This window comes from Trifolium pratense, linkage group LG2 (assembly GCF_020283565.1).
Source record: "Trifolium pratense cultivar HEN17-A07 linkage group LG2, ARS_RC_1.1, whole genome shotgun sequence".
NCBI lineage: Eukaryota > Viridiplantae > Streptophyta > Magnoliopsida > Fabales > Fabaceae > Trifolium > Trifolium pratense.
In genome coordinates, this window is record NC_060060.1 from 57,489,489 (window position 1) to 57,515,030 (window position 25,542).

The 25,542-nt window shown below is 32.0% G+C and overlaps 3 protein-coding genes and 1 pseudogene across 3 annotated transcripts; 3 read left to right on the top strand and 1 right to left on the bottom strand.

Moving 5' to 3' along the window:
* The first annotated feature begins 7,815 nt into the window (after window positions 1–7,815).
* Window positions 7,816–15,632, top strand: LOC123905105. Its single transcript, XM_045954746.1, has 4 exons — window positions 7,816–8,457; window positions 12,911–13,087; window positions 13,248–13,525; window positions 14,905–15,632. Exons 1-4 carry the CDS (start codon window positions 7,861–7,863, stop codon window positions 15,599–15,601), a joined length of 1,749 nt encoding a protein of 582 aa, XP_045810702.1. The 5' UTR covers window positions 7,816–7,860; the 3' UTR covers window positions 15,602–15,632.
* On the top strand, window positions 12,871–13,729 carry LOC123911302 (annotated as a pseudogene).
* A 6,039-nt stretch (window positions 15,633–21,671) lies between the features above and the next one.
* Window positions 21,672–22,520, top strand: LOC123909897 (kunitz trypsin inhibitor 5-like). Its single transcript, XM_045960827.1, has one exon. It carries the CDS (start codon window positions 21,797–21,799, stop codon window positions 22,412–22,414), a length of 618 nt encoding a protein of 205 aa, XP_045816783.1. The 5' UTR covers window positions 21,672–21,796; the 3' UTR covers window positions 22,415–22,520.
* Window positions 22,521–22,825: 305 nt separating this feature from the next.
* On the bottom strand, window positions 22,826–25,117 carry LOC123909896 (putative GEM-like protein 8). Its single transcript, XM_045960826.1, has 4 exons — window positions 24,880–25,117; window positions 24,712–24,780; window positions 24,048–24,322; window positions 22,826–23,481 (listed from the first exon to the last, which is right to left on the bottom strand). The coding sequence occupies exons 1-4, from the start codon at window positions 24,986–24,988 to the stop codon at window positions 23,299–23,301; spliced, it is 636 nt and encodes a 211-aa protein (XP_045816782.1). The 5' UTR covers window positions 24,989–25,117; the 3' UTR covers window positions 22,826–23,298.
* Between the last annotated feature and the right edge of the window lie 425 nt (window positions 25,118–25,542).

Below are 25,542 nucleotides of genomic sequence, written 5' to 3' on the forward strand. Positions count from 1 at the left end.
CAATTTTAAAAAAAAAGATTTATTTTTATTAAATCTTTTTTTTTTAAAAAAAAAAAAAAACGTTTTTTATTCTTGAAAAAAAAAATTAAAAACAAAAACAAAAAATCTCAATTATTAGAGAGATTTGATTGGTTAAAAAAATGTTTTAAATTGGCAAAATGAATATTTTAAATTCATATAACATTTTAAATTGTGAGGGAACATTTTAAAAAAATTTGTTTTTAAATTTTGTTTCGTTTTTTCAAGAATAAAAAACTTTTTTTTTTTTGAAAAAATGATTTAATAAAAAGAAATCTTTTTTTGTCAAGATTACCCCCTCCCATCCATCTACCTCGAACCAATCGGGCCCTTAGAATCTAATCATGTTTGTATAGGAGTCATGAACCCTCACACACCAGTCACGGCTAGCTATGCCAATCGGGGTCACTCCAATCACCACAATTGAGGCCGCAATCAGCCTCGCCAAAATCATTATGGTCGCCGCAATCAAACTCATCAAAATCAGCATAGTCAACGCTCAACTGTCATATGTCAGTTGTGCTCCCGAGGAGGACATGATGCTCAAATTTGCAAAAAGTATACATGTACCAAAAAGCAGCCGTCTCAACCGGAATGGCTCTTCGACTCCGGTGCCTCTCACCACATTACCAATTATTTAAACAATCTCTCTTTATATGGATTGGTGATTATAATGGTAATGATCATCTCCATGTTGCTAACTGTATGACTCTTCCTATTACACATGTTGGTTCTACAACACTTAATTCATCCCAACCTAACCATAAACTTGCTCTTAATAATGTCCTTTATGCTCCTAATGTTATCCAAAGCCTTGTATCTGTCTCTCAATTATGCAACACTAATAATGTCTCTATTGAATTTTTTCCTTCTTTCTTTAAGGTAAAAGATTTAACCACGGGAGCGTGTACATCTTCTTCAAGGTCCGAATGATTCAAATGTCTACAAACTACCAACATCCACATCTCCTCGTGCCTACTCTACCACTTCCACCTCCCAGTCTCTGTGTTGGCACAATCGACTTGGTTATCCATCGTCCAAATTTTTTTATCACATTCTTAAATCAAATAATATCTCTGTCAAAGTTCCTTTCAATAACTGCAATTATTGTTGTTGGAAATTGCTTTGAAAACAAGCAAGACATAAAAGTTATTGGTTTGGTGCCTCAGGCAGAAGGATTTTTGCCCCAGGCGCAAGCTTCTGTCAAAACGGAGCTGAGCTTCTGTTTTGGCGCCTCAGACGAAAATGGTGGTGCCCAGGCGGAAAGCTGGCGCCCCAGGCGGAAATCTTGTCGCCCCGGGCAGAAAAGCGCGCAGTTATATATATGTGTCACGTTTTCTGTTATTTGCAAGGGGAGTTTAGGGTTTCTAAAGCCAACAAAAGACTAGGGTTTATAAGAGAACTTCTCTTGGGCAAACACTAGAGTTGGGATTGATCCATCACCTTGGGAAACACTTTCATATTGAATTTCTTGGTCACGGGAAAAAATTCGGGCAAGGGGTAGAATTAGGAACAAGGCTAATTCTTGTAACTCTTTTGGAGGATTTCATTGTAATGAAGTACTTCATTTGATAGTGGGATGGAGAGTTGCTCTCTCCGCCAGATTAGGTCACTTTGACCGAACTGGGTAAACAATTCTATTGTGTTCTTTATTTATCGCCGTTTTATCTTTCCTTGTGATTGTTATTGTTATTCCCATTGTTTGGTTGCTTTAATCGTATTTGCTCCACACATCAAAGTTATTGATGTGATTTAATCGAATTGACAACAATTGTATGGCCAATAAAAGTCACAAATTGCCATTTCATAAATCTACTATCTCTAGTTCTAGTCCATTAGAAGTTATTTATTCAGATGTTTGGGGACCTTCTCGCTTTATTTCCATTGATAACTTCAAATATTATGTTATTTTTATTGATCATTTTTCCAAATATGTGTGGTTGTATCCTTTAAAATTAAAATCAGATGTGTCAACTATTTTTCCTATTTTTAAAAATCTTGTAGAAAACCAATTCAATTGTAAAATTAAAATTGTTTACTTTGATAATGGCGGTGAATTCATCAAACTCAAATCATATTTTCAAAATAATGGAATTCAACACTTAACCACTCCCCCCCCCATACCCCACAACATAATGGTCTTTGTGGAATTTTCAAACCAAAAAAATTAAACCTCATCACAAAATATCTGCTACCTAATCCAATTGAACCAACATGTGTATCCCAGGCAGTAAAGTCTGTCGAATGGCAACAGGCGATGACCGATGAATTTATGGCTCTTATGCGTAACGACACATGGACACTTGTTCCCCTATCTCCACATTACAATGTTATTGGTAATAAATGCGTCTTTAGATTGAAAAGAAACCCTGATGGCTCTATCTCTCGCTACAAAGCAAGACTTGTTGCCAAAGGATTTCATCAAAGATCGGGTATATTGACTTCAAAGACACCTTCATTCCTGTCATCAAACCTCAAACAATCAAGATTGTTCTTTGCATTGCTCTCTCAAAAGGATGGCCTCTCACACAAACGAATGTGAATAAAGCCCTCTTGCACGGAACAATTAGTGAAGATGTCTACATGACTCAACCATTCAGCTTTATTCACTCATCATTTCCAAATTATGTCTGCAAATTAAATAAAGCACTATATGGTCTCAAGCAAGCACCATGAGCTTGGTTTAATGCTCTATAAACATTCCTCCTACAATATGGTTTTACAAATGCCAAGAGTGACATGTCTCTATTCATTTACAACTCCGGTTCCACAACCGCCTATTTTTTAGTGTATGTTGATGATTTATTACTATGCGGGAACAATTCTATTTTTCTAGATCAATTCATACAGGCACTTGCAGAAGAAAAAAAATTCCCTAAAAGATTTGGGTCAACCAAGCCACTTTCTTGGAGTTGAAATAATACCAAAAAAGACTGGTCTATTCGTTACACAACATCATTATATCAGAGATATTCTCCTTCGAGAAAACATAGGTGATTGCAAACCAGTGTCTACTCCAATGGCTACTTGCTTTTGTTCACAACCTAAACCCGACTCCACGTTGTGTGACAGTAAGGAATTTCGCAGTATACTCGGTGCGTTACATTATCTCTCAATCACACGTCCCGACATAGCATTCCCAGGTGAATAAACTAGCACAACAGTTGCAAGCTCCTACAGCGACAGACATGCAAGCTTTGAAGCGAGTATTGCGCTATCTCAAATCCACCATCTCAAATGGTATCCATCTTACAAGATCATCAAATACAAGCCTCGCCAGCTTTTGTGATGCAGACTGGGCAGGAGATACAAAGGACGGAAAATCAACAGGTACTTATTTAATTTATTTTGGTCCCAATATCATTTCTTGGTCCTGCAATAAGCAACCCACGGTTACAAAATCATCAACCGAAGCCGAATATCGTACTATTCCAACCACTACTCAGGAGTTACTTTGGATTCAAAACTTATTACAAGAACTTCAAATCCCATCAACTACTCCAACAATATTCTCAGATAACATTGGAGCGACCTATCTATGTTCAAACCCAGTTTTTCACTCTAGAATGAAACATATTGCCATAGATTATCATTTTGTTCGCGACCTCGTTGCTGCCAAGAAGCTTCAAGTTTCATATGTCCCTGCAAGTCATCAACTAACTGATCTTTTTACAAAGTCGTTATCATCTACACAAGATCACTTTCTCAAAGATAAGATTAGATTTATTGAGGATATCTCCATCTTGAGGGGGAGTATAGGAGTATTAACTAACTAACCAAGTCAACTATCAATTATTATAATATCATTACACATCATTGTTATTATTATGTTATTATTTACAATTACTCACTTGCCAAAAGAAACATATGTACGTTGGCAACATCTGTATACTAATACTCCCTATTATTCTGAATGAATATATTGCTTCCAGTATCCATTCTCTATAGTTTGTGAGCTCCAGCCATGTCGACGTACATTATTATTGACGTACATTGTTATTATAGACGGATATGTTTGGCCTCTGATACCGGTTCACCTCAGAGTGTTCTCGAATTTAAAATGAACAGGATATTAATTTGTGTTACACTTATTTATTTATGATTTAAAATTAAATTAGGAAAATCATGTTAAAGATTGACTGAATCAGGTACCTCATTGTAGTCACCATCGTAGATTGGTATAGGAACTCAGGCTTGAAGTCTCATCCCATTACTCTTAATTTTTTTCAGATAAGCAGTGTTCATGTGGTAAGCAAGCAAGGGAGTAACCGAGTTAGAGGCTGAGGATTGCTACTTCTCGTTATTATTATGTTGTGTCTTATTATGTTGTGTATAAGACTAGGTTGTATTCGTATTTTACCTGTTTGTCTAATGGACATGAATTTGTAATTTAAACAATTATGTTGTAATTTTAATGTATATAGTACCGTAAAAAAATGTATGACCCAATTATATTCTAGACAATTTAATTTATTTTTTTAAGCAATGTAGACAATTTAATGTGAGGCATTATATCTCTCAATACCCACAACTATAAGAACAAAACCCTGCCATATATAATTATGCTACTTTGAGTTTCTGAAAAAGACACATACCTTGTTCCTTTAAGAAGTTCCACATTCCTTCCCAATAAAATTATCACATGTAAGAGAGTCAACATTAATGAAGAAAAATTGGAAATTAATGGAAATAATTTGTTTGGAATAGCTAAAAGGTCAAAATAATCATAGTCATGTGACAAGTGTAAGGTGAGTTAAGTCTTTTATTGCTTAGATAAGTGGAGGTTGAACACTTTATAAGTGAGAGGACCCATAAAACTAATGTTTTGAGGTTTTGGGTAAAAGTGTGCAGTGGTGTCCAACTGACTTGTATAATTGTTCTTAGTCCAATGTGGATGATCCCCTGGCTGCCCACACGTGTCCCAACAATGGTATCAGAGTCGATGGTTCGATGAAGGGTTTGACCGGTTCCTTGTATCAAAAGTCCTCCTGACAAAGGTGGTAAAGTGGTGTGTCACGTTAAGTGTAGTGGCAACGACGATGCCAGTGTATCGATAAAAAAGCTTCACTTGAGGGGGAGAATGTTGTGGCAAGTGTGTGGTGATTTAAATCTCACATTGCTTAGAAAAATGGAGGTTGAACACCTTATAAGTGAGAAGGCACATAAACCTCATGTCTTAAGGTTTTGGGTAAAAGTATGGTGTTCAACTCACATGTATAGTTGTTCTTAAGCCCGGTGTGGATGATCCCCTGGCTGCCCACTCATGATCCAACAATGGTATCAGAGCCAATTGTTCGATGAAGGGTTCGACAACGGCGTGTCCCATTGAGTGCAGCGACAATGGCGGTGCAAGTGTACACATGGAAAAAGCTTCCGTGTGAAGGGGACAAATAATTACTCACACTTGAGAGGAAGAATGTTATGGAGGTTGATCACTTTATAGGTGAGAGAACCCATAAACTTAACGCCTTAAGATTTTGGGTTAAGATGTGGTGTTCAACTCACTTGTATTGTTATGAGCCCAATAAAGATAATCCTCTGACTGCCCCCTCATGACCCAACAGACTTAACCTCTGGACCTTTACTCCTTAATTTTTTTCACCCTTATCTCAAACCCAGGCCCGGCCCAAAAGCACCTGCAACAATGGTTGTGACAGCGGGCCTCTCAAATTTAAAAGCCTCAAAAAAAATTATGAGTAGTAGTATTAGTAAAATTGGGGGTGTAATACTTAATACTCCTATGGGGTAGGAGAGTATTTCTGCAAAATATAAAGGCACAGTTACCAGGCCTAATCTATCAAAAAAAAAAAAGGAAAGAAACACCCTTTTTTTTACAATAAAAAACATTGCTAAAAAATAAAACAAGTGAATTAAAAAAATAATAGGAAACAAGTGAATTATAAAAAATAATAGGAATTAGGAAACAAATTGTTTGTATGCAGACACTACCACAGTACACAACCACCACCATCGGTCCACTCCACCAAGAAGAACGATGGCCAGCCACCCTGCCCATCACCACTGTCGCCCTACCCACTCCTCCTATTCAGCTATTCTCAGCAATAACTCAATCAACATTGAAGCTAAAATAAAGGTAAAAATTGATCTTTCACAATTTAGGGTTTCTAAAATTTGAAATTAAAAGCTGCTAGAATGTATTTTAATATTGTTATTGATAGAATATGAATTTTTCTACTTTAATTATAAGGATAATTATTTTTTATGTTATTTGCAATGTAAAATTGATGATAATTTTTTTTAAATTGTACTCCTTCCGGTCATATATATAAGAAACACATTGAGAAAAACACACAGTCAAGGTGGCTTATTTTTTTTATTAAAATTTATAATTTTTTTTATTAAAATTTATAATTTTTTTTATTTTTTGAAGGAAGATAATTATAAAATGTTAGTATGTGTTATTCCAAAACTAATCTTGGAAATGTGTCTGTGTAATTAATGTATAACATTGAAATATATTACATTTTATACAATTTAATAAGGGTATAAAGAGATTATCTATTTAATAAAGAATATTATTAGAGGTCAATTTTAAAATTTGCATGTGGCCATGCTATAATTAGTTGATCTACCACACCATCCCACGATGAGAATATTGTTGATTTTGGCGCCCACAAAAGTAAAATATTCTATCTGTTTCAAAATGTAAGTTACTTTGAGAAAAACATTTGTACTAAATTGTAAGTCATGTTACATTACCAATGAAAATTTAATGATATTTTTTCTATTATACCATTAACTATTTACTACTTTCTTCTTTCAATTATTCAATTTATCTTTCCTATACCATATTAATAAAGGACAATTTTGTAAACTCACTCATATTTTCTTTTTTCCATACAAAATTAATTACATTTCTTAATTTGTGTAATTTGATCAAAGTGACTTACATTTTGGAACAGAGAGAATACCTACTAAAATGCAAGTTTTTTTCTTTCTTTCCTGGACACCGGTAAAATGCAAGTTAATTATTACCATTGCAGTCTTGCAGGCACAGGCTTATGGGTTCTCGTGTTTTGGAACTTGCTAGTTGCTAACTACCTGACTAGTTGCAAATTATTACTTCTTTCGTACCGCGATATACGTCGTTTTGACACTTTTATAAATATTAAAAAAGGTAATTAATATTATATGAAAAAGAGAGATTATGAGTTGAATTATAAAATTGTCCTTCATTTATGATATGAAAAAAAAAAATTAAAGAATTAAAAGAAGAGAGTAATAAATAGTTAAGGGTATAATAAAAAATATAATATTAAATGTTTAATTGGTAATATAAAACGATTTATTGTGGTACAAATTTTTTTTTTCAAAGTGACGTATATTGTTGTACCGATAGAGTAGTATTCTAAAGGCTTAATTAGTAAAATAGTCCCTTAAAGACATTTTTGGTTTCACATTGGTCCCTTAAAAAAAAAGGTCTTAATAGATCCCTTAAAGAAAAAAAGGTTTGAATAGGTCCCTTAAAGACATTTCCGTTAATCAGTTTGGTCCTTTCCATCCATTTTTTCGAGGACCAAACTGATTAACGGAGATGTATTTAAGGAACCAAACTGATTAACGGAGATGTCTTTAAGGGACCTATTCGGACCTTTTTTTCTTTAAGGGACCTATTCGATCATTTTTTTCTTTAAGGACCAATGTGAAACCAAAAATATCTTTAAGGGACCATCTTACTAATTAAGCCTATTCTAAATATTCGCTCTCACTCAAGTTGCTCCCTTTTTAATCCTATAAATAGTTGCACACTCTTTCAATATATACCAAAAAAAAAAAACATTCTTCTAAAATATTCTTCTTTATCCAAAGAGATAACACATCATGAAAACCTCACTCTTAGCATTTTCCATCATATTTTTAGCCTTCATTTGCAAAACTATTGCAGCACCTGAACCAGTTCTTGACATCTCAGGCAAGAAACTAACAACAGGTATCAAATACTACATTTTACCAGTCATAAGAGGTAAAGGTGGTGGTTTAACACTTGCAAGTGAAAACAACAATACATGTCCACTTTATGTTGTTCAAGAAAAGCATGAAGTAAAGAATGGTGAACCAGTTACTTTCACACCTTATAATGCTAAAAAAGGTGTGATTCTAACCTCAACTGATCTCAACATAAAATCCTATATAACAAAAACTACATGTACTCAATCAAAAGTTTGGAAGCTTCTTAAAGAGTTAACAGGGGTGTGGTTTTTGGCTACAGGGGGTGTAGAAGGAAATCCAGGTTTTGACACTATTTTCAATTGGTTTAAGATTGAGAAAGCTGATAAAGATTATGTGCTTTCTTTCTGTCCTTCAGTTTCCACAACTAAGACTTTGTGTAGGGAACTAGGGTTATATGTTGATGATACTGGGAATAAGCACTTAGCTTTGAGTGATAAAGTTCCATCATTTAGGGTTGTGTTTAAAAGGGCTTAAGTGAAATAACATAGTATATGTTATGCACTTATGCATATCATATGGTTTTGTTGAAGGAATGATCTTTAATTACTTATCAGTGATCATTCCTTTTTATTATCATTTTATTTCTCTACTTTTTTTATGTTGTTTGTTTAATTTATGCTCAGTTGTAACTTTTAAGAGTTTGATTTCATGAACTCATAGGTAGAGTTCTAATCTTATTAGTGATGTTTGTAATATGAGTTTTAGTGCCAATTTAATATTGAATAATTTCTAGGTATCCAGTTTATTTTTATTTTTAAAGAAAAATAGAAGCAAAAACAAACTAAAAAAAAAGGCTTAAATTGTTGGGAATAACTTTTTTTTTTAAACTTTGTTTGGTAATTAGGTCAGATTTTGACCTTATAGCTTATAAGTTCATATGAATAAAAAACATGTTTGGTAAATCTTTTTCAAAAAGATCTTATAGTTTACTTTACTAGTTTCTACACGCTATTTCAAGTAGTTTATGAACTTTATACCTTATATTTTTTCTTTTAATTTTACCCTTTTTATCTTACTATATAAAAATTAAATATTAATCAAACATATTTTTTTATGTGATTTCATATTTGTAAGTTAGTTCAACGTATCGCTAATTTTACTAAATACTACAAATTCAACCAGCTAGCTTATTCGCTATAAGCTATAAGCTATAAATTCATCTGTTATAAGCTATAGCTTATCAACTACTCCCTCCGGTCCTTTTTATAAAGAACAATTAAAAAAATTACACAACCAAGGAAACACATTTTACATTAGTTATTTTCATTTAATACTCTTATAAATTTAAATGTATCTCATGTATACCCTTATTTAATTACTCTTACTTCAACTAACTTATTTATCTTTAATATTCTATCTCATAATAAATAAAGACATAAGAGAAATTAAATATTTAAAATATTTAAAAATTGGTCAAAGTTTCTGTTATACCAAATTTTTTATCTCAAAGTATTTTTTATAAAAAGAACCAAAGAGAATATCTATTATTTTTTACCAAACAAAAACCTTTTTCTCATACTTTAAAATGAAATTGAAAATTCAACATTCAACTAGAGCAAACTAGAACAATTGTATGCCTAATTCAAAGGTACTAGAGTAATTAAGGAGAGATGCTGCAAAAATAATTTTCAAGTGATATTTATAGAATAATATTCTGAGTAAAAAATTGTACTAGCCATGCGGCCTTTATACCTCTCGATAATTTAAGAATATTTATTCAAATTTTTTTAACTGTATACATAATGAACTTTGAGATAATTTGAAGTATATGTAACACATTGTTTCATAGGTGATTTTTATATTAATTTAATATTTTCTTTTTCTTTTAAAAAAATAGTTTAAAAGGTTAAGATTACATTTTGAAATTTTGACAAAAAAATTGACTTTAAAATCATTTGATTTGATTTAACGAGTTGAACCTAACTAGCCGAATCGAACTGTTCATGAACTTTAAACAAGCCGAACTCGAGTTGAAAATCGAGTTTGTGTCGAAATTAAGCCGAGTCAAGCTAAACCAATTCTTGTCGAGTCGAGGTCAGACAAGCTCGACTCAGTTCCAACCCTATTCAAAACATAGCTTGCAACGGAAATGGTGTAAAAATATATAGGATACTGGACAGGCAGTAGATATCATTTTTGCCTCATTTACATGGCTTTACACTACTACTAATGTTACATGACTTTATTTGTAAGGGGTTTTGAATGTGCGGGACGAACGACCGAACATGACATCAAAATTTTAAAGATCTCAAAATATTTTTTTTGGTGAGAGCACTAAATTAGAATGAGAGGTTCACCATCATTGCATGTAAGGGGAGTTCGCTCGATTCGCAAATAGGTCTGACTCGTAAATGACTTCTGACTCCGTGTCCGACTGTAGTGATGAACATGCCATCTTTCTTTTTTGGTTCGAAACAAAAAATGTCATCTAAATACTTCTGCATGTTAGAACTTACCCTAAATAATATATGCATCAAAGGAATTGGGAGCAACAATTAATCAATAAAGAAGCTGCAGTTCCCAAATATTCACAGCAGAGAATGAGCCAGACAGCCAGTACCATACACAATGAACACTCCCACGCTAATTAAACTATTAAAGCTGCAAGTCACATACTTTAAACATAAGCACTTCTTTTTTGTTATTAAAATATGCACTTCTTTTTTCTACTGTCTACAAGATAAGAATGCAGTCTGCGTTTCTGAAATAATTTTACCCAACATCTTTTTCAGTCAGTACATTCTATATATGTTTAAATGGATCGAATTTTGATTCTCCTATTTTAAACCTAAAACTAATTTAGATGTATGTGCATTCTTACGGATCTATTAACTTTTATTAGATATTTTAGTTTATCATTATATTACGGTAGAAAATATTTAAGTTTAAAAATGTCACATGAATTTAGCTCAGTTGATAGGAACATTGTATATTTGTATTATATATGTATGGGTCGGGTTCGAACCCCGACCATTCCACTTATCCACCTTAAGGGTATAATTTCTAATCACTAGACTACTTGACCAAAAAAAATATTTTAAAATATTGTTAAAATATAAGTAACATTGTTGTATTAATTCTTGTAAAACTTATTAACGGCCCGTTTGGTAGAAGGTAAAAAATATAGAATTTTATTAAACCACATAAGGACAAATTAGTAAACTTTGTACTAAAATTGTTTATATTTCTATGTTCCTATTTTTCTGGTATTAATCTTATTCTTTCTATATTAATTCTTTTCATAATCACTTTCTTGACTAAAATTTTCATAATCTCTAAGTCACTAGGTTTGGTCTAGTGGCGAGAGATTTGGGTAGTATGTTATAGGTCATGGGTTCGACTCTCAGCTCATTGTAAACAAAAAAAAAAAATTCTATAATCACTTTATTGGTTATGTTTTTTTTAATAATTTTTTTACTAAACTTTATATAATTTTGTTTTTTTTTTCTATTTTTAATGTATAGATTCTTATTTTTATTTTTGTTCATATTTTATTATAGAGTAAAATAACAATGAAGTATATAAAATTTGAAATATTTTTAAATTTGGTAGTAATCAATTTTATTATATTAGAATTAGAATTATATACATGCATAAGTCCTTTATGTTTTACGTTTGTATCAGACATTGCATGGATAAAAATAATACATATGGCATTATTTATTTTTTATTAATAAAAATATTTTTTATGTCGTTGCATTTCGCGGATAACATGGGTTATAATTTATATAAAAGAGTCTAGTTCAAGCGGGAGAGGGGGCTAGGGGGTAGCCGAAGCAAAAGTTGATTACGGTTGAGTTGTTGGAATCAGATCTTATATTAGGAAGTCTAGGGTAGTATTACTTACCAACCCCATTTTTTCTGCTTTTTCGTTGGACTGGTTCTTATGTGCATATCTTTATTATATGTTTTATCAAATTCGCATTTTGTAGTTGCATCACGATTCAGAGCTACTTATTTACGTGGGAGCTATTAACATTTTAATCATTTTTTAATGTAATGTTCATGAATAGTTTTGAATAGTAGTTTTGTTTCATCTGCTAGAGCTTGAAGACTTCCAAAAAAGGATCAAAGTATTCGGGTCCAATACGTTGTTGTATCCCTGCAGATATTTCACTTTCTAACCATACAATTGCTAGTACACTTACCGTGATTACTAACCTGTATTAGTTTTCTTCACATGACATCGGTTATATCATAAGTTACATTGCCACAATATTAGAACTGAATTTAAAGTTGAGTAGTGTATTAAAATAAATAAATAAATAAAGGTTACCAAAAAAAATTGGTTTTCAAATTAAGAGAATCAAAACTTCAAAAAATTAAAAATAAGTTTCATTTGAACAAAAAAAATTATGTCAACACAAAAGTAAAAATCAAAAGGCAAGTCACAATTATTACCATGGCTGTCATGCACATATAAGGCTTATGGGCTAACGTGTGTTGGCACTACTTGCAACTAAACTAGCCCACCACTGAATGTGAAAATATATCCACAAACACGCTACTTATTTTATCATGATAATCATGTGTTAAATAACTCTCATAGAGATAAAGTTGGCTAGTCGGTGGAAAAGATATACAATTGCACAATGATGACTATCTTGAATTTCGATTCTCAATTAAGTTATTAGAAATATTATTATTTGTGAACAATAGATAAATAGGTAATAAATTACACCATTAAACCTTTCCGTATAGTAAAATCTTTGAAAAACTAAATTCACAAATTTAGACGACACAATTTTATTATACATGACTTTTTAAACTATTTCCAAACTATTTACGGAGCCTCTGGTATTTTAAAGAAAATAAAAATACTCTCGTTCAATTTTAAGTCCTATAAATAGAAACATACTCTTTCAATATCAACACACATAAAAAAACATATTTATTTAAATCTTTTCTTCTAATTCCATAGAGAAACATGAAAACCTCACTCTTAGCATTTTCCATCATATTTTTAGCCTTAATTTGCAAATCTATTGCAGCACCTGAACCAGTTCTTGACATCTCAGGCAAGAAACTAACAACAGGTGTCAAATACTACATTTTACCAGTCATAAGAGGCAAAGGTGGTGGTTTAACAGTTACAAATGTAAACAACCTCAACAGCAACAATAACACATGTCCTCTTTATGTTCTTCAATAGAAGCTTGAAGTAAAGAATGGTCAAGCAGTTACTTTCACACCTTATAATGCTAAACAAGGTTTGATTTTAACCTCAACTGATCTCAACATCAAATCCTATGTAACAGACACTACATGTTCTCAAATCTCAATCACAAGTTTGGAAGCTTCTTAAAGTGTTGACAGGGGTGTGGTTTTTAGCTACAGGGGGTGTAGAAGGTAATCCAGGTTTTGACACTATTTTCAATTGGTTTAAGATTGAGAAAGCTGATAAAGATTATGTGCTTTCTTTCTGTCCTTCAGTTTCCACAACTAAGACTTTGTGTAGGGAACTAGGGTTATATATTGATGATACTGGGAATAAGCACTTAGCTCTTAGTGATAAAGTTCCATCATTTAGGGTTGTGTTTAAAAGGGCATAAGTGAAACAACACCAGAATATCAGAAATGTTATGCACTTAGCACTTAATTAGTGATCAAGTTCTTATATAATTATATGATACATAGTATTTTAAGTGTGTGGCTAAATGAAACGACTAAATGTTAGAGTCCACACAAGAATTACTCGTTAATAGATCAATAAAAGTGTTGTTCCGATTTGGTAAAAAAAGGTACTCTTTTGATAAAGAGTAATGATATGGTCATATCCACTAACACACTACCATCTATTGATCAACATCATCACTTTTTTAAAACTACTTTTTAGTAACCGGTTTAGCCGGTAGAGAAAAAAAACAACTTTCCTGTAATTAAAAAAAATATATATATAAACATTTCAGACAAATGTGCACGTTCTTCAAACAAAGACTGAATTCATTCATTCATTCATTTCTTGCCACTTATCTTCAAATTGCTTCTTTGACGTCCAAGACCTAAAATACATGAGTTGACATGTGTCTTGAATTCTTCATTTATTCGTAACACATGACTAAGCTTCTTAGGCACCTTTCTAAGTATATGCCATAGACAAAATCGATGCAGCGTATTTAGAAAACACTTCTCTTATAGCCACTTTCATCGCTTTGTCTTGATCAGTTATGTTGCATCTGGAGGATTTCCACCCATTGCTCTAAACCATGTTTTTATCAACCATATGAAAGTATTTGAGGTTTCATTTCATCTGTAGTAATGCACAACCAAGTAACTGTGACTGAAAGTGATTGTTCACACCAATAAAAGAAGTAAATGGCATTTTGTTCCTCTTCCCACACGAAAAGGTTTCGCCTCCATTTGAAATCCCACCTCCAAATTGGCCCATCCCATCTCCCACCTCCATATCCCGGACAAAACTTTCTTTTTGTTACGATACTTGGAATAGACGCAGTAATAAATCTTTAACTGTTGTGGTTTCCACCCAAGATTCACTCCAAATTAAAAAAGTATGCTACTTCCGTTGCCAAATTCGTGAGTACGATTAAGAAAATTATATTTGGTCGCGTAGCCAGAATAATTCCTCCTATAAATAACTCTTCTAGATTATATATATTGTTCACATGGAGATTGACTCTTTACTTACCACAGCCCATTGGTACTATTATTCTTTTGGTTTATTAAGTCAATAAAAAAAATTCTTCAAAATTCAATTTTAAAGAATATAAATTAATGCTTGTTGTACCTTAAGATTTACGAACCGTTATTATCATATTTCTGGGAAAAAATAAACAACCCTTACTATGATTACTCCCCTATAACACTGGCCTTCATTATGTGGGAAGGTTACACATAGATAAGAAAATTTAAGTACGGAGCATCCTCTATAAATTGATATCCTTCAATTGCTTTCAGCTCCATCCATCACAAACCAAAACATACAAATTACTTACTAAATTCAATCATATACAAAACAATGAAAATCACATTGCTTGCATTTGTCCTTTTTGCCTTCTTGAGCACAAAACCACTGCTTGGAGCAGCTGATGCTTCAAATGACCAAGTGGTTGACACATTAGGCAAAAAACTCCGAGCTGATACTAATTACTATATTCTTCCGGTTATACCCATTTCTAGATGCAGACCTTATGAAAAATGTAGAAGTAGTGGTGCAAGTCTTGGCCTTGCTAGTATTAGACAAAGTTTCCCCCTTGTTGTTGTTAATCGATATCAAGGATTGTCACTTACTTTTAAACCTGTTAACCCAAAAAAGGGTGTTATTCGTGTTTCTACTGATTTAAACATCAAATTTTCATCTTGTACTATTAGTCCACTGTATTCCGGAGTGTGGAAGCTTGATCGTTTTGATTTTTCTAAGAGACGGTGGTTTGTGACTACCGGCAGTGTTGTAGGAAAACCAGGTCGGGAAACTATCAATAATTGGTTCAAGATTAAGAAGTATGGTGATGCTTATAAGTTGGTGTATTGTCCTAGTGTGGTGCAATCTTTCAAGCATTTGTGTAAGGATGTTGGTGTGTTTGTGGATGAAAAGGGAAATAAGCGTTTGGCACTAAGTGATGTTCCCCTCAAAGTTAAATTTCAACAAGCTTGATCTATAAGCTTCTCTTAATAGTATGCATAAAAACATATAAATATATGTATTTCCTTTTCAATAATGTTTATTGGGATCCTCAAAGTTAGGTTTCATTGTTACAAATATAAAATAAATAAGATAAGATATATAAATATTTATCTTATTGTTTTTGTTTGGTGATGCAAACTCATTGTGAAGTGCTTGTTGTGTATCTGGTTCTTTGTAACTTTGTTTCCTTCTTGTGTATATTTTTTTTTGAAGAAGAATCTTCTTGTGTATATATTTTATCCAAGGAGTTTGTTCAATAATATATGCTGTTTAAAGAAAAAGAAAAATAGGGGTGTCTCTGACTTTTGGAGGTCTTGGAAGATTATTAAAAATAGGCTCTAATAAAAGAAAATGCAAACAAATAAAAAATAAAAAAATTATCATCGATTTAAATTACAAAATACCATTAATAACACTAAAAAATTATCATTTTTCACTGATATAAAAAAGTTTGATAAACAAGACAAACTTTATCATAGACATCTCCATTTGATAAACTTATAGAACAATTTGTTATAAAGTGTCTAAAAAAATTATTTACGATAAAATAATCTCTTTTAGGATATTTTGTAACTAATAAATCTTTTACTTTAAAATATAGGGAATCTCAAATATTTAGACTTCAAAATCCCTCATTTCGAAGTCCACGATCCCTCGTTTTATATCCCTCATATACTAAGGGCTCATTTGACCCAGCTTTTTTTAGAGCTTATGTAAACAACTTATGCAATTTTTATATATTATTATAAGTCTGTTGATGTAGTTTATGATAAAATAACTTATAAAATTACAATTTTCACTAGTGTGAACTTATAAAATAGCATAAAACCTAATTTATATTGCATAAGCGATTTACATAAGCTCTAAAAAAAGCTGGGTCAAACGAGCCCTAATATTACTACTTTTTTTGGGCTCCATTTTTATGAGGCCCATGCATGAAAGACACCCCTGTTATGACTTATGAAGTTATGAGCATATTGCACAAACAACGATGAAAAATAAAAAAAAAAATATAGAGATATTATAAAATATTATGAGATATTTTCTTATATTCGAACATGAATTTTATAATAAGCACTCTAAACTGATGCCTGAAAATAAAAACATCTTAGATAAAGTTGGAGAATGAACCAACCTCCAACATAGAACCGTCCACATACCATCAACTCCCTGTAACAAATTGCAACAAGCAACATGTGACTCCTTCGAGTCAATTAGTTCGAAATTAATCCCCTAGACTGATACAAATAATAACGGCGAACCTTCAATCTTGAGAGAAATCCTGATTGATAAGATGCAAGACTGTTTAACAACTATAGATGAGAAAAAGACGACCCTATCCCTTAAGGTACAATGATCGACTACTATTGTCAACATAGTGCATCCACGCACATAGCCCTCTTGGGCAACCTATGACGAATCGAAAGCAATTAAAAATCAATTAAAAGTCAGATTGAGGAATGGTTAATCAACGAGACTGAGCACCACAAACACATGAATTACTAAATCAGCAAATCCATTAATACGACAAACAACTACTACCATAATATCTAAGTAAAAACAATATCAGGACCATTAGGACAAATCATTATTATTGTTTTTCCTATAAAAAAATGTTGCTACAAATGGTTCATGTTTGTTTAACTGTTGATAGCTACTTCTTATGAAAAATGAAAACAAAAAATCTATTGATAGCAATAATTATGTCCCGTCCAAAGAAAAATTTTATGTCGACCCAAAAGTGAAAGGTATTATAAAAATAAAAAGTAAAACTATTATGTGTTGTCTAGTAGTGGGAGGGATCGGATAATATACATGAGATTTTAGTTATATCCTTATTGGCTCATTGTTAAAAAAAGTATTGTTCTTTTTTATTTTGTTCAAAATTCCTCTATTCCATCAAACGACATTATTTGATAGTGTATATTTTAAAAAATAAAAATAAAAAGTATATTTATATGTTTAAACAACACGAGAGGAGAAAAGTAACTACAAAGTAAAAACTAAATGGGAAGCAATTATCACACCCATAGTTTTAAATGGGTGTGGTTATGGTGCATAAGCCCAAACTTATGCACCATGCATAAACTTGTTTCCTACACCCATCATGTTTGCTTCCTACATCAAAAGTCAACCAAAAGTCAGCCCAAGCCCAAAATTAGGCAATCCATTACTCGCGCGCCCCCCATATACTACCTCATTACTTGCGCGCCCCCCATTTGCTTAGCGCACCCCCCCAGTTTTTTTTCCCTTTTTTTTCCCTAGATTTCTTGTGAGCCCCCCAATTTTTTTTCCTCCCCTAGATTTTTAGCGCGTCCCCAATTTTTTTCCCTCCTCCAAACTTCTAGCGCACCCCCCCCCAATTTCTAGCGCGCCCCCCGTTTCCAATTAAATAATAACTTTTGTTCCTTTGAAGTATATATTATAAAAATTCATTTTTAATTAATTTTCGTCATACACCCCCTCGAAGCCCAACATAATAACGAATGGTTCATGTATATATAAAGCATACTTGTCAAACATACAATTTAATTTTAAGTTTTATCATTCATAATCACAATATAAATAAAATCTCATACATTAATTATATATATATATATATATATATATATATATATCGATTTTTCTTTACAATAAAGAAATGATCGAATCTAATATCTCATGCATACTATTCAAATTTTTTTCAACTAAACTAACCCTAATTGCTTTATATAATTTTTTGCTTTATGTAGCATGGTTTTGTAAAATGGTTATGTGATGTTTTACTTAATAACAATGGTTTTAGTGGATAATATATTGGCACTAATGCTCATATGAAACCATTTAACTAAAATAATGATTTCAGTGTATAACGCTATGAAACCATTTAACTAGACTAATGGTTTCAGTGTATAACATCTTGAAACCAAATAACAAGACTAATGGTTTCAGTGTATAACAGTATGAAACCATTTAACTAGACAAATGATTTTAGTGTATAACATCTTGAAACCAATTAACAAGACTAATGGTTTCAGTAATAATCAATATTTAAACCATTAAACCATACTTATGGTTTCAGTAATAATCAATATTTAAAATCATTAAACCATTTAGTGTAAAACTATTTTACAATACAAATGGTTTCAGTGTATAACTATATGAAACAATTTAACCAGCATAATGGTTTCCAGGATTTTTAAAACCATAAAAACACAATATTGATTTCAATAAACACATAAAACCATTTTATAATACAAATGGTTTCACTTTTTAACTCTCTGAAACCATTTAACCAGCATAATGGTTTCCAGGATTTTTAAAACCATAAAAACACAATATTGATTTCAATAAACACATAAAACCATTTTATAATACAAATGGTTTCACTTTTTAACTCTCTGAAACCATTTAACCAGCATAATGGTTTCCAGAATAATTGTAACGAAAATTCATACTTATGGTTTCACTGTTGTAACGAAAATTTATATTCTCGAGGAAAACATACAACCAGAGAGAGTGACTGGCCTCAAAGGGTCTCAAAATATTCAAATAATTTTGTATAAAATTCTGCGAATTTTTCAAGAAATATTAATATTTTTAATAACATTTCTTCCGCATTTAAATAATTAAAAATAGTTACAGGTGTCCAAAAATTCCCAAAGAGATACCCAAATTTCAAAAAAATTATGTATTATTTTTATATAAAACAACATTAAAAGAAAGGATTTCATAGGACCCACACGCGCCTCAGCTGCGACTGGGCGTAGATGACGCGCACTGTTCATCTCCACCTTCACCCATTTCTGCAATTCGCGGGTCACGCGACCCGGTTTACCGACCCACACGCGAAATCATTAGTCTTGTTAAATGGTTCCAATATGTTAATTAATTAATATTGACTATGAAGGTAAAATAGATTTTTTTAATCCTTAAATTTCAGCAACAAGAGATGCTTCTTGCCACGTTTCCCTAGACTAAGCACTTGTTCAAGTAAGCACTTATTTGATTAAGCTAAAAATAAAAACATAAAAATTAAGCAAATAGAGGGGGTGCAGAACGTAAGTCAGGCGGGTGCAGAAAACAAATACAGAAGTCCAGGCCCAAGCCCAGTCCATTTTCAAAAAAAAAAGTAGAAAGGAAGAAACGATTCCGTGCGGCGCCAGTCCATGGCGCGTGATACAGATCTCAGATGTCGGCCTTCTGATCCATCCGATGGCTAGGATTTAATAAATCAAAATAGACCTGAGCCTTTAAATCGTTTTATAATAATCTAACGGTCATGACTTAAAATTGGAGGGAGCCAATGACACGTCGCCACGTCATCGTCTTCAACCTCCACCTTCTTCTTCCTCATGAAGAACATGAAGGGAAGCCATGAAAGCTTCAAAATACCTTCATGATCATAACAACAACACTAAATCTCAACCGAAAATTATGAGTGGGTATACCATTTTACTCGAAATTTAACGCTGATCATGAATCCATGCTTAGATTTCACAGTGGAGGTATAGATTTTAAAAAACGATTCAATCTTTAAAACCTAAAAAAATTGAAAACACTTATTTGAGCGAAATAAGCAAAATAAACGGTTGGAAAAGCTTGAGGACATGATTTGGAACATGAATCAATTCGAAACTTACTTAGTTTGACTTTTAATTCGAAACTTACTTACTTAGTTTGGGATTTTGAGATGATAACATGTTTCATCAAAATGTCTATGATCGGACGGTTGTGATTAACTTATGCACCATACATAAGATTGACCTTATGCATATTAACTTGTGCCGTTTTAAATTGTGCTTGTGTTCGTTGCGATTATGGTCATTACATTTGTTGCAATGCGTATTGCTTGTTGCTGCGTAAAATCACTTATAATTTTCGCAAACTATATCATATGATATATTGAATATATCATTAAATTATTTACCCATAGCATGCATATGGTCTTAGTTTATTATGACCTGTTTGTTATAGATTTTTTTAAAATAAATTCTCATAGTGTAATATAATTTTGTGTAAAAAAATTTATAAAGAATTTTTTTAAAAAGCTTCAAATCAAAATTTGGTTTGAATATATAGTTATTCTTAAAATATTATTTTAGGTATTTGATTATTTTATTGAAAAAAATTTTGGATATTAAAATTTCGAAAAATCATTTAATTTTGAAGCTATTTCAAATAGATTTTCATAAAAATCATTTTTGAAATACAACTTTTTGAAAAAATTGTGATTTTAACTATGTTTTAATCTTCAATAATGTGTGTTTATATTATATGATATCAAAATTAATGTTTCAATTTAGAAAAAACGAATATAAAAAAACTTTTAATAACGGTTTTAAAAAATCTATTTTCAAAAATACAAAGAAAAAATCATTTTTTTTAAAGCTGAAATAAATTGATGATTAAGAGATTGTCAAAGGTAAAAAAGATCATTGGGCTCATCAAGAATTGGGATTTGAATTTCATAGATTTTGATTTTTGTAAGAATATTTGAACGAACATGGTTAAAATCGTCTAATGCGGTTTTTAATGCATGCAGTGTGGCCGTACACATAATTAAAAATTACACCATAGTTATAGTGCGATGTAGTTACAGAGACTACTAGGTAAACTTTATCCCAATTGTAATTGTTGATGCGGACCACAATTTTATTTTATTTTTTGCTTGATAGACGAAATGGCAAAACCATCGAAAACTCACACACACAAAGTGGAGTGACCGAGGTTCGACACTAGCAATTTCGACACTAACAATTTCGACATTTCTATCAGTTGAGCTAGGATTTGTGGACGATGCGACCAAAATTTAAATGCATGATAACAACTGTCATGCGCATATAAGACTTATGGGCTAACATGTGTTGTCACTACTGCTTGCAACTAGCCATCACCGAATGTACAGAATATATCCGCACATACTTTTTTCTGAAAAGACAAACACTACTATTTTATCATGAAAATCATGTGTTAAATAACTCTCATAGAGCAATTGCACATTCCTATGAGATTAATGGTCAGTCGGTGGAAAGGATATACTATTGCACAATGATGACTTTCTTGAATATTGCAACTTAATCCAAAACACACAAAACTCTTGTTCACATTAAGTCCTATAAATTGAAGCATACTCTTTCTATATCCATATCCAAAGAAAAGACTAATCTGATTCAACAGAGAAACATGAAAACCTCAATCTTAGCATTTTCACTCATTTCTTTAGCCTTCATTTGCAAAACTATTGCAGCACCTGAACCAGTTCTTGACATCTCAGGCAAGAAAGTAACAACAGGTGTCAAGTACTACATTTTACCAGTCATAAGAGGCAACGGTGGTGGTTTAACAGTTACAAATGTAAACAACCTCAACAGCAACAATAGCACATGTCCCCTTTATGTTCTTCAAGAGAAGCTTGAAGTAAAGAATGGTCAAGCAGTTACTTTCACACCTTATAATGCTAAACAAGGTGTGATTCTAACCTCAACTGATCTCAACATCAAATCCTTTGTAAAAAAATATACATGTTCTCAAACACAAGTTTGGAAGCTTAATAAAGTGTTGTCAGGGGTGTGGTTTTTGGCTACAGGGGGTGTAGAAGGTAATCCAGGTTTTGATACTATTGTCAATTGGTTTAAGATTGAGAAAGCTGATAAAGATTATGTGCTTTCTTTCTGTCCTTCAGTTTCCACAACTAAGACTTTGTGTAGGGAACTAGGGTTATATGTTGATGATACTGGGAATAAGCACTTAGCTCTTAGTGATCAAGTTCCATCATTTAGAGTTGTGTTTAAAAGGGCTTAAGTTCTAAGTGAAATAATACTAGAAATGAATAAAACTAGTCCAAATTGTACCCTTTCTTTTGTGAAAGATATGAATAACATAAATTGTAAAATGGTCATTAGTGACACTTCTATCATTTCTCTTTTTCCCAATTTTAAAAATATTGCACATCATATGATTTTGTTGAAGTGCTTGTATGCATATTATTTTTGTGCACATTTTGTGAAGGAATGATCTCACTGATCAGAAATCATCCCTTTTTTGTCATCTTATTTCTTTATCTCTTGTTCTATGCTCTAATTTCTTTATGTTGTTTGTGCTGTAAAGAAAAAACAGTGGCAGAGAACCAAAGACAAAAAGCTTAAATTTGTAGCAAAACAAACAACATATTTCTTAGTCTCATGGTTTAGAATCAAATTGAAAAAATGCACATTTAACAAGAGAAGCAATGGATCCAACTTGAGCAATTGTCATGCCTTTTACTTGCTTTTAGCATTCATTCCCTATATGCCCCAAAAAGTTCATAACATAATCATATTTTTTGTCACATTTTGTTAAGATTCCTATATTGAATGAAATATAATGAAACTTAACATGGTATCTTGGTCCAAAAGTCAAGTCTTGGACTTGAGAGGGTGTGTTAAACTTGAGCATAGTGGTTTAAGGGCCCCAACAATATTAGAAATCCCAACTGGTATACACAAAACAATAGGAATGAAGTATATGCAACAACCATAGTTATCAGTTCCTGATCACACAAAAATAAGGGATGAAGTATATGCAACACCCATTAAGATAAAATACTCAGATTGCTAAACTAGTCACCATACAAAACTTCACCTATAATCTTAGTTTGCTAAGAAATCTAAAACATAGAGACTTAACACTGGTGTTCAATTTTCCCTTTAGAATTTATTAGCCATGGAAAAAGCTATATTAAGATTCCTAATAGCTTTCTCATACCTTAAAAATCCCATGAACCAAAATTCAGAGCCATCCTTGGTCACTACTTGTATATACTTCTGTTCTAACTTGTTCACGTTCATGCTTTCATTCACCTCTTTTATCTTCTCTACTGGTATCAAAACCTGCATGACAGGAACCTTGATATCAGAACAATGTAATATATTCATAAGATATATATGAAATAAGACTTTGTTTGGATAAATAACTTAATTAAGCACTCATAACATAAACTCTTATCATATAAGTGCTTATATATAAACTATTTCTATAAAAAAAAAAAAAAAAATTAAAGTTTAACTGTTTTTGTATAAGCTATAAGTTGTTTTATAAGCTATTTTGGAGAGCTTATGAAAATAAGCTGAAAATGAACATGTGATAAGTTGTTTCCATAACCTCTCACAAATGCTTATGTCAGTAGAGAAGCTCAAATAAGTCTGTCCAAACAGGCCCGTAACTTTGTTTGATAAACCGTTAAAATAAAGTTAAACTATTTTCGCATAAGCTATAAATTGTTTCATAATCTATCCTGCAGAGCTTATGGAAATAAGTTAAAAGCAGCTTATGAACATGTCATAAGATGTTCTCATAAAATCTTTCAAACAATCTCGCAAATGCTTATGATAGTAAATTAATATAAACATAGATTAAAACATATTGAGCTTAAACTTGGTTTCAATTTAAAGATTACTTTGTAAGGAGCTTTTACTAAGTCCCCATATGCAGAAGAGAAGCTTGTTGGCCTTTCACTGCAAAAGCAAACTTTGACAGTTGATATAAAGAGAGTTCCAGCAATAGGACCAGCTGTGGTGTGTAAATAGCACTGAGAAGCTTTCAAAAGTTTCTCTTCCTCTTGCATCCCAAATTTATGCTTGAAAATGTTCCCTCTTCCTCCTTCTTGAATAATTTTGGCACCTAAACTCAATTTACTCTTCAGAGTCTCAGATAATTTAGGACCCAATTTCACTGCAACAATTACACAAACACATTGTGAGCAAGGTTTTCGAGATTCCTGCGACAGCATCCTAAGCTCGAATGAAACACGGACACATACACGAATACCAAACACAACCAATAGCAATTTGAGAATATGAAATAATTAAATACAATCACTTGTGTCACTATCCTATCAGTGTCGGACACCAAACACATCTTTCGAGTAAAGTTACATATTCACAAATCACAATTGCACATCAACAACATAATCGCGACTGCAATTTAAAACCTCGACTGCGAAATCGAAAATTTAAAACCTCGATTGCGAAACCAAAAATTTAAAACCTAGATTGTGAAATCGAAAATTTAAAACCTCGATGCGAAATCGAAAATAATGTGATATCTCAATTTTGAATTACCATGTTCATGAATCCTATTTGCAAAACTGCTTCTTTCCCTTCTTGAGTCTCTCTTTGAATTTTCTTTATCTGCAATCACAAAAGAAACCCTTTCAATTTCTTATTGTTACATTATTTGATGTAATGAAAGAAACTAAAGAGAGAAAAAAAAAGTGATTATTTTCTTACATGTTGTTATGGAGGTAGAATCAGAAGTTGGAGTTTTTTTAAGGAAATTGTCATCATCAGGATCAAGAACAAAGAAGCATCTACTTGGAGAGGCTCCAAAAGACTTCATTGGTGAATTCAATTTCAGAAAGATTTGATAAGCTAATTTGATTGAATACTTCTAAATACACTAAGAAATATTAATATTCATTGTGAGGACTGAGCATTGAAGAAAAGGATACTGTTACCTATTTAAAAACCTTGCATATTAAAACTTATATTTACAAGTGTCAAATCAAATTATGTTCGCAGCCAGTATTATTTTATTTTATTTTTGCCTAAATCGGGTATCTTCCATGCTAATGTAAAGATAATTCAGTTTGAATTTTGTGGGACTTAAATTGATGACAAACTTTCCCTCGAATTAGGTAAGTGTTTTAACCTTGTTACATGTTAAGTCATAAATCGAACCTAGGACTTTAGTTAAGTTAGAAGAGATTTGTGTTATCTCATTTATATTCTCTCGCATTATTTTATTTTTTTGGTTTTCATCATAAGTTTTGGTCCATTGAACCGTCTAATCTGGTTCGGATGTCAGTTTTGTCATCAAGTTGTTTCAGCCTCCTCCCGATAGCAATTGCAGGGATCAAACTGTGGTTCTTCCTACCAAATTCAGCGTCAATC

Coding starts and splice junctions, on each gene's coding strand:
- LOC123905105 (XM_045954746.1), top strand. CDS start 7,861: ATGAAAACCTCACTCTTAGCATTTTCCATCATATTTTTAGCCTTCATT. Junction 8,458..12,910: donor TTAGGGTTGTGTTTAAAAGG/GCTTAAGTGAAA, acceptor CTAATTCCATAG/AGAAACATGAAAACCTCACT. Junction 13,088..13,247: donor GTGGTTTAACAGTTACAAAT/GTAAACAACCTC, acceptor CCTATGTAACAG/ACACTACATGTTCTCAAATC.
- LOC123909897 (XM_045960827.1), top strand. CDS start 21,797: ATGAAAACCTCAATCTTAGCATTTTCACTCATTTCTTTAGCCTTCATT.
- LOC123909896 (XM_045960826.1), bottom strand. CDS start 24,988: ATGAAGTCTTTTGGAGCCTCTCCAAGTAGATGCTTCTTTGTTCTTGAT. Junction 24,781..24,879: donor TTCTACCTCCATAACAACAT/GTAAGAAAATAA, acceptor TTGTGATTGCAG/ATAAAGAAAATTCAAAGAGA. Junction 23,482..24,047: donor TAGTAAAAGCTCCTTACAAA/GTAATCTTTAAA, acceptor CCTGTCATGCAG/GTTTTGATACCAGTAGAGAA.